The sequence below is a fragment of the Accipiter gentilis genome, chromosome 26 (genome assembly GCF_929443795.1).
Source record: "Accipiter gentilis chromosome 26, bAccGen1.1, whole genome shotgun sequence".
NCBI classification, from domain to species: Eukaryota; Metazoa; Chordata; class Aves; order Accipitriformes; family Accipitridae; genus Astur; species Astur gentilis.
Genome location: NC_064905.1, coordinates 1,427,680 through 1,445,398, shown reverse-complemented (window position 1 = coordinate 1,445,398; position 17,719 = coordinate 1,427,680). Strand labels below are relative to the sequence as shown.

At 39.1% G+C, this 17,719-nt stretch overlaps 1 protein-coding gene across 15 annotated transcripts in view; it reads right to left on the bottom strand.

Moving 5' to 3' along the window:
- Window positions 1-14,230: 14,230 nt before the first annotated feature.
- LOC126051048 (protocadherin alpha-C2-like) overlaps window positions 14,231-17,719 on the bottom strand; it is a 162,677-nt gene continuing 159,188 nt past the window's right edge. For 12 of the 15 annotated variants that reach the window (XM_049829711.1, XM_049829706.1, XM_049829713.1 and 9 more), the window contains one exon: window positions 14,231-16,168. In XM_049829711.1, the coding sequence (XP_049685668.1) occupies window positions 15,858-16,168 (311 nt within the window). In that variant the 3' untranslated portion in view covers window positions 14,231-15,857. The remainder of the gene's footprint in view (window positions 16,169-17,719) is intronic. The other 3 variants (XR_007509708.1, XM_049829716.1, XM_049829718.1) reach the window with 2 other exon arrangements.

Here is a 17,719-nt window from a genome sequence, read left to right as displayed (position 1 = left end):
AAAGCTTCATCTTATCTAGAAAAAGCTATTGGTTTCAAGTGTCTTGTCCAAAACTACAAATACTCTTTACACGAATGAAGAAACAGTAGCCTTATTCACAATTTACATTACTTGATCCTTCAAGCCTCTCTGAATTAGTGGTTTACTCTATTTGTTTTTCAGTGAGACTTCTATGTTTGCTTTTTTTACAAGCATAAAAACTTAAGCAGTGATTTTAAAATCTATTACAGAAAAGAAAAGAGAGATTAATCTGGAAAGTCTAACTGTGAATACAGCAGTATTCAGCAGCATAGTTTCATACCTATGATTTAGAGTAAAATTATTTAGAACAATTTGCAACACTGGGGACTACGTAAGCAGGCATAACATTTCACATATTTGAAAAGAAGGGATTTTCTTTTAGAATATTATTCAAAAATAGCCAAGATTTCTTACCCAATGCTAGTCAGAAAAAAAGCTTGAAAGGTGGTGTTCAGACTCTAGAAACAACATCCAGCTATGTAAGGTCCCATCTTACAAAGGCCTTCTTAAAAATTTTTCACAGTGAGAGAAAACAACTGATTTCTTGAATGAAGTAACTTCAGCACAATGAGGACCATAACCAATATCAAATACTACTTGAAACTTTTTTCTGCAGTATGGAGCTAGTGCTCTGCTGGTAACAATTTCCTGATTCTAATGCAACACTGAATTACCTACTTCATCTTGTGATTTCATATAATTCCTCAGCTTCTCTCTGATGTGGGCTTTTAAAATATATTTTCTTAAATTCAGAACTTGCTATCACCCTCTTGGAACTGAGTACCATTTTTTAAAATTTTAAAATATCAAAATATCAAAATATCTGGAAAGGCTTTGTCCAGTGTCTCTCTTCTCTTTTTGGTAGCTTCAGTAAATTTGTCAGAGCATCAGTGATCAGCACAGCCTTATTTGTAACCAACGAATTTCAGTCAGAGTTTTAGGAGTTTCTTGAGACATTTGTTGCATGACTTTAGCCAGTTAAGTAGTTGGTTACTTCATCTGAAGTAATCCCACATACACCCTCCCTTCTGAAAAGGGAAAAGAAAAAGAACTTTGATCATTTGATCTCTTAAAAGGGAAGAACGAGCATCTGCAAGTGATAACTCCCTTCTGAAAGCACTCAGAAGAGTTAGTTGCCCTCCAGCAATGCTGTCCTTTGTTGACTGTAGGGGCAGACCAGTCTTTGAATAAACTTGTGTCACTGAATAAACAAAAAAGCAGCTTTTAATAACTATTCCACTTTAAGATGTCTACAACTGGAAAGAAGAAATGCAGGCTTTCACAAAGTCATACTGTTGCCGAAATCCGGAATAAAACTCCTTAACAGCAATGAGAAGTTAAGAAGCAGGCACTTCTTTATTGCAGCGCTGGGCACACAGGGGATCACTCCACCTAGTGTGTGCACCGGCCTGATTTAATCATGCAGGTTAAATATACACCTGTCATACATATTCACTAGATTTCTGGGAAATATCATACATAATCATCAATTGTCCGAAAGATCATTAGCATATGTAAATGTCCTTTTACGCAGGCATAGTAAAGTCTCTGGTGGTCTTCATAAGCCCTCTGGTGGTCTTCCATAGTCTTCCTCACCTTGTCCGATAGTTGACCTTTCTTATACGATTCTGCGCAGTACAATTTTGCCATTTACATAAAAGTACATTCAATGTTAATTCTTAAATTTAACGTTTCTAGTGATTGGCCCCCAGTTACATCACCTCATCAATATTCTTATACTATGACATCCATTGGTTAATCTTACTTATCCCATTAACTGGTCTTTTGATCAAAGTAGGGTTTGTAAACCACAGAGCTAAGGTCCACAATGATCTCTCTCTTTGCTCATTAAAGCAAAACACTACAATCTAACAAATCTATCTAAATTTCTATGGTTAACCAATCTAAGACAATACTTATTCTTTTATAATTCCTTACTGGATATTTTGTATGTTCCTAGGTTTCTATAACTATTGCAAGCTTCAAACTCCTATTCTACAGTCTTTTTCCCTTTTAACTAAGCCTGACTCATGTTAAATTCTAATTTTTATGAAATATTGGTAACAATACTCCTATAATTATTTTTAACTATAGGAACTACTAAATTGTTTTTAACTGCTTACCACACCTACCTAATACCTAGCCTCTTTTTGAGGCAGACATACTACCAGATTTTGAAGCAACAAACAATTTGAGATTATACACAGACAAAATTCTCCCCTTTTTTAAAAGAACCATTGCCTGTGAAAACCACAGACAGCTTGGTGGCTTTGTTATTCTTAAACCTGAAGTTTCTCTCATTTCCTTTTGCACCCCAGACTCCGTAATGCCCTTTAGGGAAGGGAACAAGCCATTCAGTATCTTTTATAGGCTGAATCAAACTGGTTGTTTCTTAGCCTAACTGAAACATTTTAACTAATTGGTACCAATTCAAAGGACGTGTTGCTCAGCTGTTTATTCCACTGTCTTTGCAGTTACCCTCCCAGCCCACATGCTTTTTGATGTAGTATGTTTCTCCTGCAATATTGCTACCAGGCTTAAGGAGAATAAGCAAAATTAAACAATTCATTTTCTTTAAATTAAAGATTCTTTAAGTTTAGGTGAAAGCACTTTCTTCTTAATTTAAATTCTGTCTTTTTTCCCCCCTAGGCAAAATAGAGATTTCAAATGCAAAAAAATACTTCATCCTTGTTGCAGTCAAGAGCTGCTACTTGCCAAAAGGCAAGAGCAAAGGTGGAGATACACCTCCAGCTTACTCATTGTCTCCTAACATGAAATGCCCAGCCTGTTTAGGACTGAGGTCACACAGTCAGGTCTGAAAGTGGCTGATGCTTTAGAGACCTATTCAGACTGAAACCTTCCTGAACTCATGTCCTTCTCTGACACTGCCAGTGCAGAATGATAACTAGGGAGTGGAATATAATGGGATAAATTTTATTTTCTTCCTTCTCTCTCTTCCAAACATGGATTTCAGAACCTAAATGATTATAAACACTTGTGTCTTATAAGAGGAGCAAATAAATTCATGTGACTCATTTATTTACCAGGAAAAGGGGGGGGGGGGAGAGGAAGGAAGATATTTAAGCATCTTCCTAATATTTAATACTACAGCAACCCCCCCATCCCAACACTTAACAATAAATTAGGAGTTTAGCCTTGTAGCACAGCAAATAAGGAGGCAGGCTTACATGCACACAGATTTACTCAAAGGATCCACAGCTGACAGCACACATCAACTTGAAAAAGCCACCACTGGGCAAAAGTGACTTCACAAGGAAACCCCAAATACTTTTCCAACTGTAACAATATGGTTTCACCAGGCCCCATCCAGTCTCCCCATTGCCACTGTTTAGACTAATAGCGTTGATTAGAGCAAGCTTTAATGAGGTGCAGATATTGCAGTGCTAACTGCCTGTTAGGCTTTGTGCTGCCCATCCTTGGGTAATGTTCATTAGCTGTTTAAATGACCACTGCCTCCTATTGTTATCTATTGAGCAATGTGGTCCCTAGATGATTTAGATTAAAGCTACAAAGCAGGAGGTGGAAAAGGAAAGCCAATTAACCCATCAGTGTCCCACCACAAATCCAGCCTGTCAGATCTAACAGGTATTTGCAGTGCGTTAGTGTAAGGTCTGGAGGGTTAGAGGACTTTGGTGCAGAGGTGAAAGCACTGTCCCAGAGCCTGATGAAGCCTTCAGGGCTGAAAGACAGGCTGCAGGGATATAAAGGCAAAGCTTCAGAATTGCAAGTATCAGGAAGCTCACATTACAGAGGTGAAAGCGCTGCTAGCAAATCTTTGCTATCCTTGCCTATTTTGGAGGATACCAATGTTTGAAGTTCAGCCTCCCACCAGCAGAACTACAAGCAGGTATTTTGTGGCCCAAGACAGTCTTTCTCATTAGAGGATGTCTTACCTGTTCACTCGTCTTTCAATTTTTAAGTGTGAGAAGTAGATCTTTACAAGCTTGACAAATCATTCTCCCAGAATTCAAAAATCTAACAAAGGAGCTTCAAATTCATAGCCCAAAAAATATTGCTATCCTACACAGTAATACTAAAACCTGAGTTATTAGGTGCTTAAGACGTGGAACCTCCAAACACTATTCAGTAGGTGTTTTCATCTCTCTTTTTTGTGACCAAATTATTCCTTTACATTTTCATTAAAAGCATTTTTTTCCACTTCCTCTATCCTCAAGGGTTTGACATGGAATAACCTTCTTTCCTAGTCTGAAATATATTAAGCTGTGCATTAAAAGAAGCTCAGCTGCCCCTTAAATGCCAAAAATCTTTTGTAAAAATAATGTATTATCTTTTTAAAAATTACATAAGTGAGAACCGCATTAGATAAAGCATTAAAGGATTGAATTTTAAAGTCACAAAATGAAGAAACTAGGTTAGTAATATGTAAGATTTCTAACCTGAATCAAAACAATAAGACCAGGAGAGCAATTCATTTGCTCCCAATGGTATTCAATTTCCAGATCAGCTGTTTCAGACAAAAAAATAATCATTAAATAAATATAAAATTGTGTTTCATTGTTCAGGATGTACACCCTGGCAGTGTATGTTTAGTGGGACTACCAGGTATTTTCTAACGGTGCTGGACTTCTTAAGCAGGCAACTACCTAAAATTGCCAGTTTTGGACCATTTCTCTGACAGCAGTATGCCCGTGCAGCCGCTCACACTCTCATTTATTTGTAGGATCTGGTGTGGTCATTGCCCACAGCAGAAACATACAAAGAACAGACGCTTTGTTATTAATGTTGCTCGGGTGGAAAAGAAATAGTGTCTGTTAATGCCTCGAGTCTATGTGTGCCTTTTCTTAGCCATATTCAAAGTGAGTCCCCATGATCTTATATTAGCAGAAAAAAACCCCAGTGATATGATCACAGTGACCTTGCTGGACGTATTTGAGGAAGAAGCCCATCTATGTGACTGTAGCAGAAAATGTCTTGTACTGACTGAGAAAAGCAGTGTATGTAATAATGCACTGCTTTTAAAACATACCAGCGAAGGCAAACTTGCCCCCAGCTTTTATCGTGGCATGTTATATTTCATTACTATTAAAAGCTAAAGGCTGATGAAAGACCTTGTGACATTTGCCCACTGCATGATCAAATTCCTATTTTATTTCTATTTCATGCTTGTCCTTGTCATACAGAAGACAATCTTGACAACATGTCTGCATTTTGAAGGGGTTGTCCTAAGTCACCAGCCAGCCAGAGAAATGTGAACTGCCACAACTCAAAGAGCTGAAAATGGTGAAATGAAACATTCATAGTTCAGAAATCAAGGTCTTTAACTCTTTCATTTCTCTTCACATTTACAGAAAAGCTCCCTTACCTGCAACTCCCTCCCACATCTTTTCATGTGTCAAAAGCTCCAATTCTTCTCTAATAATTTCTGACACTTTCTGTGAGACTATTTTCTGAAAAAAAGACAATCAGGGTTCTTGAGAAAAAAGGAAAAGTGTGTCATATATGTAATTTCATATTAAAGCAAACAGTTCAGAAGAACTGTACTGATTATGTGAGCAATTGAAAATTAAACCACTGCAAAATTTCTAGTCTTTTGCATGAGGGACTGGGGAATGAGATACTTGAAAGTAGGATTTAGGACTCAGTTTGCAGCAGCATGTACATGGCCTTGACAATTAGATTTGTGACATTTCCCTACCTCCACTAAACTGCATTTGGCAGAGGCATTATATTGAATATCACACTTCACTGTGGTCCAATTAAAACATTTCATTAGAACCCTAGCTTCAGTACACCACACTGTCAATATAAGGATAACTATGAGATAATAGGAGATAAGAAACAAGCCCTGAGAAGCTGTGAGAGCTTCATTCTACAGAGCCTTGAAGGGGATGAGAAATTGGTAGATAAGTATCTACCAAAAATTATTGTAAGAAATGAGAATATTTCTAGACAGGTTTCTAATGTGCATGGCTTTTCACTAGTAATTGTTATTTTATTAAAATATTGGGCCAGAAGCTTCACCTGAAATTGTTGCTCTACTATGCTAAGAATAAAGTAAACCTCTTCCATGATAACAGTCAAAACAGATAAAATACTACAAAGTGTAATAAGTGAGCATCCGTTTACATTTCTGCATGTGTAAGTGAACCTGGAGTTGATGGCAGGTGAGATAGATACCTTTGTTCAAGAACGATACAAGAATTGTCTCAGGTCCCTTCAGTGACTGATTCTTTTAACACCTCTTGGAACTCTGGAGAGAAACTGGTGAAAGAGGCCAAATGGCAAGAGCTAGAATATTATAGGGGAAAGGGCCTGAAATTTGAGCCAGGAAAAATTAAGGAAAGACTGGTATGATATGCAAACAGTAAAGAATAAAACCACAGTTTTATGAAAAATGGGTCTTGTCAAATAAATGCAATACAATTTTTTAATGGCTCATGGGCCTGATTTACAGACAATACTGCTAAAACAAATCCATTTGTGTGCCTTAGTTTTATACAACAGTGATCATATATAATAAAGCAGTAAACTGGCTACTAAATGTCTTACAACAGAATACAGCAATTAAGTGTAAATCCTTCTCTTGGGATCTTCTGTGCATCTCCAGGGGATTTCTTCACCAAATGCTGCTAAATTAATAATGTAGAAGAGGATATAAAATTGTTTAAGGAAAAACATGCAGATGGCACATACTATTAGAATAGAAAATGAGACACTTAGATCAATTATACAGACTAACCTGAACTGGTTTTGAAGGTTGAGAGCAACCGAGACACATATACTTTACCATGTCCAAAGGCATTATTACATTGTATGATCAAGAATGTAGGTCATGTGTCTGACAAGAGGAATCATATCCATAACAGCTGTGTATTGAAAAGGGCTTTGGACTAGTTGGAGAACCAGTTCCGTTGGGAGCTGATGCTCTGCATATCAGCTGGGATTGTCCCTGGATATATAAGTGCTGGTCACGCATGCCAGGGAAGGATTGGGATACTGGTTGATGGAGGCTGGGGATGTTTGCCACCTTGGTCTGTGTCAGCCCTTGGCCACTCAACTTTACAAATGGCTAAAAAGCTGTGAGCCATCAGTTGCCAGGAAGGAAGGTGCATGGCTTTTCAGAATGTTTTAAACAGTTTTCTGAAACAGAGCTTGGGATTGGTGGGTGGGTGGGAGAGCAGAAGAGAAGCTGACATGATAGGCTTAGACAGGAAGCGTTTGGACAGTCTCTTCATTTTGAAGGTGTGTCTGGATGTGGGCATAAATTCAGTCTTGCTGAACTTGCACAGTTCTACATTTCAAAAACAAGTTCTTGGAGGAGTCTAGGGGAGCTGGACTAGGGCAGGAGGAAGTAGTACACAGTTTTTATCACCAAATCCTTTTTTTTTGTTTTGACAGTATGTAGAAAATACAGAAAGGCATAATCTCCCCCATGCATTTAAAAGAGGACATAGGACTTCTGGTTGAGCTACCTTATCAGAGGAGAGTAATGACAGCCCTGACCTCACCCAGCTGCAGAGACATGAAAAGACCTTGAGAGTTTTCAGGATGGGCTGAATCACTGAATCACTGTTTGCCATGTGGGTGGGTGAGCGAGCATCAGGGCAGCTGGCCCATTTGCCACCATAATCCCACCACTGGTTAGCAGCATGTATGGATTTTGTAGGCAGCCTTATGCCTCTATGCAGAGCAGGTACCAGTAGCCCAAAGCCCACTGGCAGCTACAGTCAACAATATAGTTATATATGGTGGAGCATACACATCACCTTGCAGAGTGAGGTCAGGAAGCATGGACAAGAGCCTCTGGGGTTAAGAGTTTTAGTCTGTTGGTGAGGGACAAAACTTAGCATAACAAAAATTTGCCAGAGTCTACCCTGCAGGGTGTGCAGCCATCCTGTAAGTGTTAATTGCAGTGTACCATTTGGGCTGCACGTGCTCATACCTGTGGTTTGCCTGTGACCTATTTTATACAGCCGCACGATTCTGGTAGGCACTGTGGCAGTGAGCGCTTAGATGCAAAACTCACTTGCTGTAGGGGTTTCACTTTGTAAATTAATCAATACAGAACTAACTGCACCATCAACATTGATCAGGTTGTGGAGGTTTTGGCATTATAGCACTGCAATAACCTGTTACTTCCAGGTTGCTTTGCATTAGTCTGTGTGCATACTAATGAATGGCAACACCCACATGGCTTGCCAGGTTCACAGGGGGAGCCCAGCAGTGCACAATAAGGGCCTAAGCAAAGATACTTGACAGGAATTTTAATTTTTTCTTAGGTACAAACAACTGGAGCAATGTAACTCACAGGTCAACAGTTCCTACCATCAGCCAAACAGCATATTTGACAGCTTTGCAGATGATACGGGCTGTCCATTTATGAAAGCTTGCTTGACCCAGGGGGCCATTAGCAAGATCTATAGGCAGAATAGTCCCTCCCTCTGACTGAAAGTAAGTACATTTACTGCCCTGGGTTGACCCGTCACACTTTGAATCTCTGGTATCTTCTAATGTTGTGGAAAAAATCACCCACATAACACTCCCACTACTTTCTGGCTAATAAATATCTCCTTGCTTATGCTGCTGGCCAGAATCTGACCCTACGTGGCCAGCTGAGACGTCCCCATGCGTGTGTGAGGGCAGCCTGTGGATAAAATAAAACTGAATTCACCTTTTTGTGCTATTTACTCCCTAATAACAGAGGGAAGTACCTGCACCTGCCAGTTCTCAGTGCAGTCACCCTTCAGGGTAAGATGCAGCTTATCTTCAGGATTGCATTTATATTGCAACTGCAGTGAAGCAGATTAACAAGAGATTGTTACATGTGGCTTTGGAAAGATCAAGGTAGCTTTTGTGATGCTTGGTGGCAGCTTAAATTCAGTCTTACAAAGAACTTCATGAATCTACAGGTCTAACAATTTACACACCTCTTTATTGGGTGAACACCCATCAGGAGCTTTGTGGATCACTTTCTCCAATGTCAGTACCTAAATGTTGCATAATCCCCTTTTAGGCACCTAAGACAAACAGAATTTCATGGTGTTAAGCTTGTCCCTTATCTAACATGCACCCCAGGTAATTTCCACACTGCAAGGTAGGGAGTTGAGAGCAAGTTCAGCCCTGGTCCCAGCTGAAGCTGCCTGCAGCTGGATTTCACAGCATCTGGGAAGGGCCAGGTTGATGTAACTGCTCTAGGCAGGGCCTTAGCCTCCTGGGACAGCCTATGGGAATGAGGTCTTGGGTCCTCACTGAGCCTAAGGCTGTTTGCACCATAGGTGATGAAGAGGAAGGCAGACACCAGTCAGTAATGGCTTTGACAGTGTAGATAATCTGGGGGTAGGAGTGGTGATGTCTGAAAAGCCTTAAGTCCTAGTGTACAGAACTGATTTGATTTGTAACTGCTTAGCACACTGTTTCACAGGTAGAGACACTTCAGGTAGGATTCTTTAAACACTGAGAGAAAGGAAGTTCTTCAAGGTAGGGACTGATATATATCTTTCTAAAGGAAGGCTATGATACAGTATGGGCTTAGTTAGGACATAGAATTACATCTCCACACATTTCAGTCTAGCTTCCTACAGAATCACACACATTTTTCCCACTGAGGCTGCACTGAATGGAATTTGAGTCCCAGAAAAGGTGAAGGATCTATCTAACAGGAAAATTATTGCAGGATTAAAAGTCTAGGGTGGCTGTGATTGATGTGTTGTAATAACTATTATGTCTTGTCAGGCTTCTTGTGTGGCACCATTCCTGTAATTAACAGGCAAGCACTTTCTAATTCTCCTCAGTGCTGCTCAAGGGGTGCCAAGACACTTGAACCTTCCATAAAATATCACTGAAGGAGCTGGAACAGGGTTGCCAGGGCCAGCTCTAATGTTATCTCATCTCAGTGCTGAAGCCTGAAATCATGTGTAATGTCCCAGAACTGACACAATACCCACTGCTGGGCCCATAGGGCAGCCCTTCAAGGTCTTGCATTTGGTAGGAGATTCAGATATTGCTCCTGCTGGAACAGCACACTGGCAACATGGGCTTTCACCTTTCACCTAACACAAAGCCCCATAGGTGCATCCAACACCTGGTCTATGTGCCTTATTGCCTGTATGTATGTGCCTGTAGCATAACCTTACGCACCTGACAGCATACATGCGATTATCTCTTCATGACATGTCCCGCTCCTCTCCACCACAATGGAGCTCATTATGTTGAGGGACAAGTGAGTTGAGTGGTGGGAGTGACAACAGACTTATGGCTGCTCTACTTGGTATGAAGGCCAGCCTCCAACTCTTTGTCAGGGTCCTGGTTTTAAAAACATCTAGTTTTCAAGCCTAGCATGTCTGTCTTGTAATATGCTGTAGACATCAGTTCTTAAGTGTGGATGAGTTACTTGCTGTCTTTTTCAGACAACACTTACCTAGCTCTGGGTGCCACTGGCAGGCAAACATTTTTAATATTTGCCAAGCTGTGTGGCTTCTGAAAGATGTTTACTTCATTACATCTCTGTCATCTTTTGATGTTAAAACTTATGTCAGAGTGATTGCATGGAGGCAGTCCTGGGATGTGAAAGGGAATCCACAGCGCAGTATAAGATATGCTTTTCTCACCACGTGGCAGAAGCAATTCTGTTGTACTTCATGCCGAAGGATTCCTTTAATTAGTTCTCTAAGCGAGCCAAAGGCACCTGAACAACACGTATTCCAGAAGTAGGTGCATAATGGCACCATAATAGCATCACCTTGAAAAATCAGATAGAGTTGCATTGATAGGCTTTACCTAAGCACTATTACCACTGACAGTAGGTGTTGCAGTATTCTGTATAACAACATAACCAGGTCCCAGATTTTTATATATATCTGTATAAATGCTTGCATATATATATATATGTACACACATACCTATCTGCAAATGGAGAGCAGTATCACTGGATCCTCTAGTGATGGATGGAGGCCCCAGAGAGGAGCCAGAAGTCAGGAGAGTAGAGCATCCCCATACCAAGAGCTAATGGAAAATTAACTTATATGCTAGCAATACTGATTTTCTAGCATGCTGGTTTAAGCTGCACAAGGTCATTAAAATGTGATAAAGCATTTATTTCATTACAAGTATTCTATGTACTCTTGGTATGTCCAAGTGTGTGAGCACTGTGCAAAGCCAACCACTCAGGCATGTGTGAGCATCATATAGTGCCTAATATATACCAGCCACCATACCAAGTTCTTCGCATACACATTTTATTATTACATTTCTTGGCGTCTTCAGCCTGTCCAATACTTTCCAGAGCATATATTTCCTTTATGCAGATTCAACTATGTGTGCTGATATCAAAATGTTGTTCAGCTGTTCACTCATTTCTCCCTCAGAGACACGTGAAGGAAGAAACCAAAGGCTTCAATGTACACTTACGAAAGTGAAACTTTTGATCAAGGTGATACTTCTGCATATTTACAGGAGCCTTAACAGAACATGGGACTTTTGGCACTATCTTTAAAAAGTGTCTGTGTCAAGGAATGGCCAGTAGTTTCCAAACATAAATAACAGCAAAACCGAGCGACCTACTCATTCTTTAGGACTCAAATGAGGATAACAGCTCAGCTCCTTTCTTAATACTTGTCTTATATAAGATCCACAAAACTGCTGCTACGACAACAGGATAGGGAAGGAAGATCGTACATGATTTATTTTAACCAGTTGTTGAAACAAACTTGGCTATCACCTGGATTAAAATGTGAGGCAAAATGTGTAAAGGAAAGGCAGTAAATGACTTTACATTTTAAGAATGTAATTACAGTTTGAGAACAAGTGGGTTTAGAAACACAGAAAGCTCTAACTGAAGTGTTTAGTGGCATGAAACAGGAAGATTCTTTAACTCATTTTGTACCTAAATATGTTACATATAGATTAGGGAGCTAATAAAATAAGGTTTCCTCAAGGAAATGCTGCTTATTGGAACCTTGAGACTGTCAAGCCCTAGAATGGGCAGGCTGAAGTTTTTTGACCAGCCAACATGAATTATGTATCCTATAGAAACTTTATCACTGTATCATGTACTAATAAGCACTGTTCTATAAAGGTAGCTTACTCACATTTCTCCTGGAGAGAAAGTCAATTAACAGTGTAACAGCTTTTTCCAAAAATGGAAGAGGTTCTTGAAACACATCAAATGACTGAAGAAGAGGAAATGACAGATGATCCTAAAAGATATCAAAGGTGTCTGCAATTAATTCCGTAAGGGAGTTTCATATATGAAATTTGGGAAATGCATTTTGGGTTCTATGTTCTTCCCCTTATGTAAGATCATTGGAAAACTTTAACTGGATCCCCCTCCTGTGATGTACAATGACCCAAATACTGAGCAGAAAGAAACTGCACAAGAATAAATCTTAGAAGCCAAACGTAAAATGAGGGGTTTTTAATGACAGGATGTAATTAATATACAACATAACTCAGGCTTAATTGTTATAAAAGCTCAATAGTTTTGGCCACTGATCTTGTATGCATAAACCCCAGACTTCCAAAGACAATATGCTCACAGAAAATATATGGATTCTGAGAGAAATAAATTGTTCAAGTAGTAAAAAGCCCCCGAACTGTAATTTCCTTATTAATAAGTTCTGCAGTGTATTTTGTCTTTCCCATTTCATTGTCAGCAAGAGGATAAAAGAATCTTTTGTTTCTTGATTCTTGTTGATCTTGCCCACCTCTGATTCTCAGTTCCCATTGTGTGGTATATAAACAGTAACCCCCAAAACTGTGGTAGAATCTATAAATTCTGCCCTCCTGCCCCCCCGGTCCTCCAAAAATACTTCATGCTGAGGGTTTCTCCTCCTCCTGGACATCCAAAATCAAGGATGTCAGTGGTATAATTTGTATACTAGTTTTGAAATAGCCAAATTTCACTTACAATATCTCAGCATTCCAATTGTACTAGGGGGTTCAAATACAGAAAAATCTTTTTAAAATATGGTGAGGTGCCTGATTCAACCTTCCAAAACCACAGTGAATCTGTGTAATGTATATTCTACTAGTGCAATCCAGCTTCTTCTTAGACAATTTCAGCAAGAGCATCTCGTCTCCTCTCCTTTGAGAGTTTTTTTCTCTGTTCTATCAGATCTCCATACTGGAATACTTATTTTCAGATATTCTGCTTTTGTCTACCAAGTCATGCAGGCGTACAGTTCTCCTGCAGTAAGCCCCTGCAACAAAGCCAGCATTGGCAAATTTTGTGTTAGAACAGGCAAATCAGAGACATACTGCTGCTTTTGGTTCATTCTGATAAAAGCAAACCTTGGAAAACTAGCTGTGTATGACCACTGATGAAAAGTGAATGAACCAGATTGGCCTGTATAGAGGAAAATGCAAGCACTCAAAAGAAAAAAAAAATAATTCAATTAAAATCTAAAAATAATCAAATGTTAAAGATTCCTGTAAGAATTAAATCTTTGTGCTGGATTTTTGCCAGAGGCACTATGGAGAACTACTTTATGATGAGTACAAACCAACAGTATCCTTCTGTGTGTTTAAGTTACCACTGTAACTCCAGTTTATGAACATTTTGGGAATTGTTGTATTAGTCACCAAATACAAAAGTAAGTCTGGATGTACTGGCATAACACGCTTACATAAAGGAACAGATCCCTCCCCAAATCTGAATTTTTTTCCTCTTGGCTAGCCTTTAAAACTAAATCAAGAATTCTCTTCCTCAAGTAGCATCTTTCACATTGCCAGTAAAACAAGACTGGTAGCAAAAGAAAACTCTAAAGAGACCACATGAGGCCATTGGTGGTTTATGCTTCGAGATATGAATTCTTTTATTAGAGCTTTACCTTCTGTGATGTTTTAAGACTTGCTGCAGGTTCTTAAAAATGAATAGAAATTGTCTTATTCTGAACTGTCAGCAGTTTGGAAACTCAAAACATCCAGGGCATGTCTCAAGAAATCCAGCTGTTCTCTTTGATCCAAGATTAAAGGGCCTGTTAGATATTTTAGAGCTATGTAGTTGCTTAGACAGTTCCTATTAAGACGACACTTGAGCTTTATTCTGTGAATGTACTATAATGTAGAAAACCCCTTGGAAGTCCCTCATCAGCTATATTCTGTTTAAAAATACATGTATTGCTTTTATAGCAACCATATTCAATACTCCATTTATACCCTTAGGTTTAGTAATTCACAGAGCTTTAGCTTCACAGATTCTTACCAATAAATCCCAAAATGCATGCATGGCTTGATTTAAGAAAGATATTTTACTTGTGTTTCATACACAAAAAACTGATAATCAACAGTGGCTTAAAAAATTAACACTACTCCACTTTTTCACAAGTGTACAAAAAGAAATAATGAATTTACATTCAACGGTAAAGCTTAAAGTCCACTCTAATAATAGTTGCATTGACATTCACATACACAAGCACAGAATAAATATTTCAGGATTCTTATAAGAGCATACAGCATACATACAGTACTTGAATTTTACATAATGAGTGTTAGTAGGGTCAAAAATTCATAATCTCATAGAAAAGTAAAACTAAAATCAAAAAAGGGTGCGTGGGAGGTAACACAAAGGTACTGCACAGAGCTAGCAGGTTAGTAAATCCATTTGTGTGAGGAGTTTGCTTCTGCTTCTTCATATTAGAACAGTTTGTTTGCAAAGGTGTATTCAAAGTGCAGATTAATGCAAAAAAAAAAAAAGAGAGAGAAGATATTCTTGTATTTATTAATACATGCAAAAGGCAGCCCCCAAGTCACCCGACAGAATAAAGCTGTTATTGGCAAGTGGCCGATATAATACAGATGTTTCAGGCAATTTTTCTAAAGCACTTTAATAGCAGCAATTGTAAGTCATAATGGCTCTAGATTGACTTCTGTTTGGGTTAAAGGGCATCATATTTCTTTAACATTTACAGCTATATTTCTTTATAAATAAATATCTCAAATAACAAATAGCATAGTTAACGTTTCTTTTTCTTTCTTTCTTTTGCATACGTGTCATGGAAAAACTCTGACCTTTTCAGAGACATAATGTGCAAAATAATGTCAGAGTGGAAACAGGGACACAGAGCATCACAGTTACATTCCTGGGATGTCAGCCCAGCCCTTCTTACACTCTGAGGGCTAGCCTTGCCAGGGTAATGCAGGGCTTTAAGGGTCAATTTTCCCAATGGCTTGCTTGGTAAGAGATAAAATTTATGGTATCTTAAAGAGCTGTAAATGTGAGGTTTTTATTTGCAGGAGTGTGTACAATACGTCATGTATAGGACTCAGTATTTCCACACAGTGACTTCTCAAGATTTGAAAAGTCTGGTCATCTCCTTTCAGACATTTCCTCCCCAGCCTGAACATCTTTGAACATTTGTGTTCATTAGGTGTTTCCTCTGTTGCATATTTACCAGCTCTTCTTGCATTTTATTATCTGATCTCATATCACCTAGCTGACATCTGCACACAAATATTTCCAATCAGATAGAGGGTGCACAACATTAAAACTTTTAAACCTGTCCTGTAAGTGTCATCAAGACAGGAGCACAGGAACCACAGTGCAGAGTCCAACCTCTCACTGGCTGTACTGTGAAGATTCTCCTTTTCGGCGTAGGAGAAAGGAAACTTGTGTCTGCTTTTTAGATTCTGAAAACAAGCCAGAGTGGAGAAAAAGAGTTAACACCAGACTTAATAAAGCTTTTAAGACAAAACCTGTTAAGCAATTTAGACAGACACTGTGAATTTCCTGCTGATTTTCTCAAGTCTGTACATACAGGAAATCTGTTAACAGTAGGAAGAAGTTGGGAGTTGCTACATAGGAGAAATCTGCCATTATTACAAAAACTGGCTAAGTGGGTTCTTTCAGTATAAACCCCTCACTGGTCACTGTTCTCAGTGGTGCTGTTGCCCTTTTCTTTTTTCTCCTGAGTCTTGTTTCCCTTCTTCTTTTTCTTCTTTTTCTTGGTCTCTTCCTTCTTGCCAAAGGTTATGAAGTCACTTTTGTCAATTTGGCTGTTTGGTGGCTCCTGCCGGATGGAGATGATTGCAGGAGATCCTGGGATAATGAATTTGTCTGGCAACTCACCAGGACCACCTTGTTTGGGATTGCCCGGTCCAAATTTAAAGGTCCAGCTGTTGCTGTTCACACCAGCTCCCACTGGGGGGGACACCTCTCCCGCCTCAGGTTCTGAAAAAGTCAAAATAGCAAGAAAAGCTTAAAGCATCATTAAATACAAGCACTCAGTGAATATCAGTTTCCTATTTGAAAACTATGGCTTTAGTCTCACTCTATGTTGACTCTTGGTTGCCTGGCTGCTCATCTGGGTGTTACCGACTGGTTCTTCTCCAGCCTGATCAATGCTAGGATGCACTGACTCTCTCCACATACTGCTGGGCCCAACATGCTCTGGATCCCATGTTGTGCCTTAAAATACAGTTATTCTATATTTTTCTTTTGAATTTAAAGTGCATGGAATGAGAGATTGCTGTGATGCAGCCCACTGTAGTGTTTTATAGCATGAAACACAAGTATGTGTATTGCATAGCACAAGAGTATGTTTGAGGGTGTCAAGTCTTTTGGGATAAGGTTAGAGGAGTGTCTGGGGCAGGGGGAGTCAGCCTTGCAGTTTGCACATCCTTGCTGGTTATCTTAGCAAACCATACTGTCAACTGTGTCCAGGATTCCTCATGGAGGGAATGAGTTGGTGCATTCCAAAGAGGAACCTGAGAACCAACTAGCATGTATGTATGTATGTATGTATGTGTGCAATGTGGCTGATCAGCAGACACTGCCCTAGAGCAAGAACAGGTGTGAACTGAATTGCCTGGGTAGAGATACCACAGGACTCCTCAATCAGGGTGCAGAATCTGGTCTCAGAAATATTCATAGTCTTCTTCAAGGCGAGGGTCTAACAACCTGTTCCCTTTTGCCAGGAAATGGGGTGACTCTCATAAGACAGTTGTAAAGTTTTTCTAAACTATGAACTTATAAGCAAAATGGGAAATCAGAAAGGGCTGGTGCCAAATTTGTGGTAAGCTGTCAAGAATGGTTCAGAAGTAAATAATACTGCAGGGAGTTCTCAAACTGGTAAAGTCCTCACTATTATGTTTCTTTTTTCTATTGCAATATCACAACATAAAGGCTGAAAAACACCACACTGGTGACTAGTTCTTGGTTCTTTGAATTAATATGGTAGAATGGTAGATCACAATATTTTATACAGGCAAATATTAAGTCAAGTTCTGTCCCCGGCTTTAGGCTTGCAGTATGAAGCAACTTTTCATTTTATTTCCATGATTTTGACAAGATTGAGCTAATCAGATTGAAATGTTTATGTATGTTACCCTGACAAGGACAATTTTCTAGCATAATGAATGCAACACAAATAAGGTTCTTCTATGAGAGAAAGTCTTAAAACTTGGCTGGTTTCTTTTTTCTTAAACTTTGAAAATTCTTTGTAATTTACAAAACTCCCAATTTTTAATAGGAACAGTACATACATTTTAGTGTCTCCTTTTAAGTGTTTAAAGGATTGTGATCAGGGGAAAGCTCAATGCTCATGCATTGATGCTAAAACCCTCAAATCTGATGAAAATGTTCTTATCTACACTCTGAAAGTGCAGTATCACAAACATAGGACCTGTCACACTTCTAACACACCTACCCACACACAAATTTTTGCAATAACACACAAACAATGCCAATACCATAGATCTGATTAAGCCTCAGCATCATGTA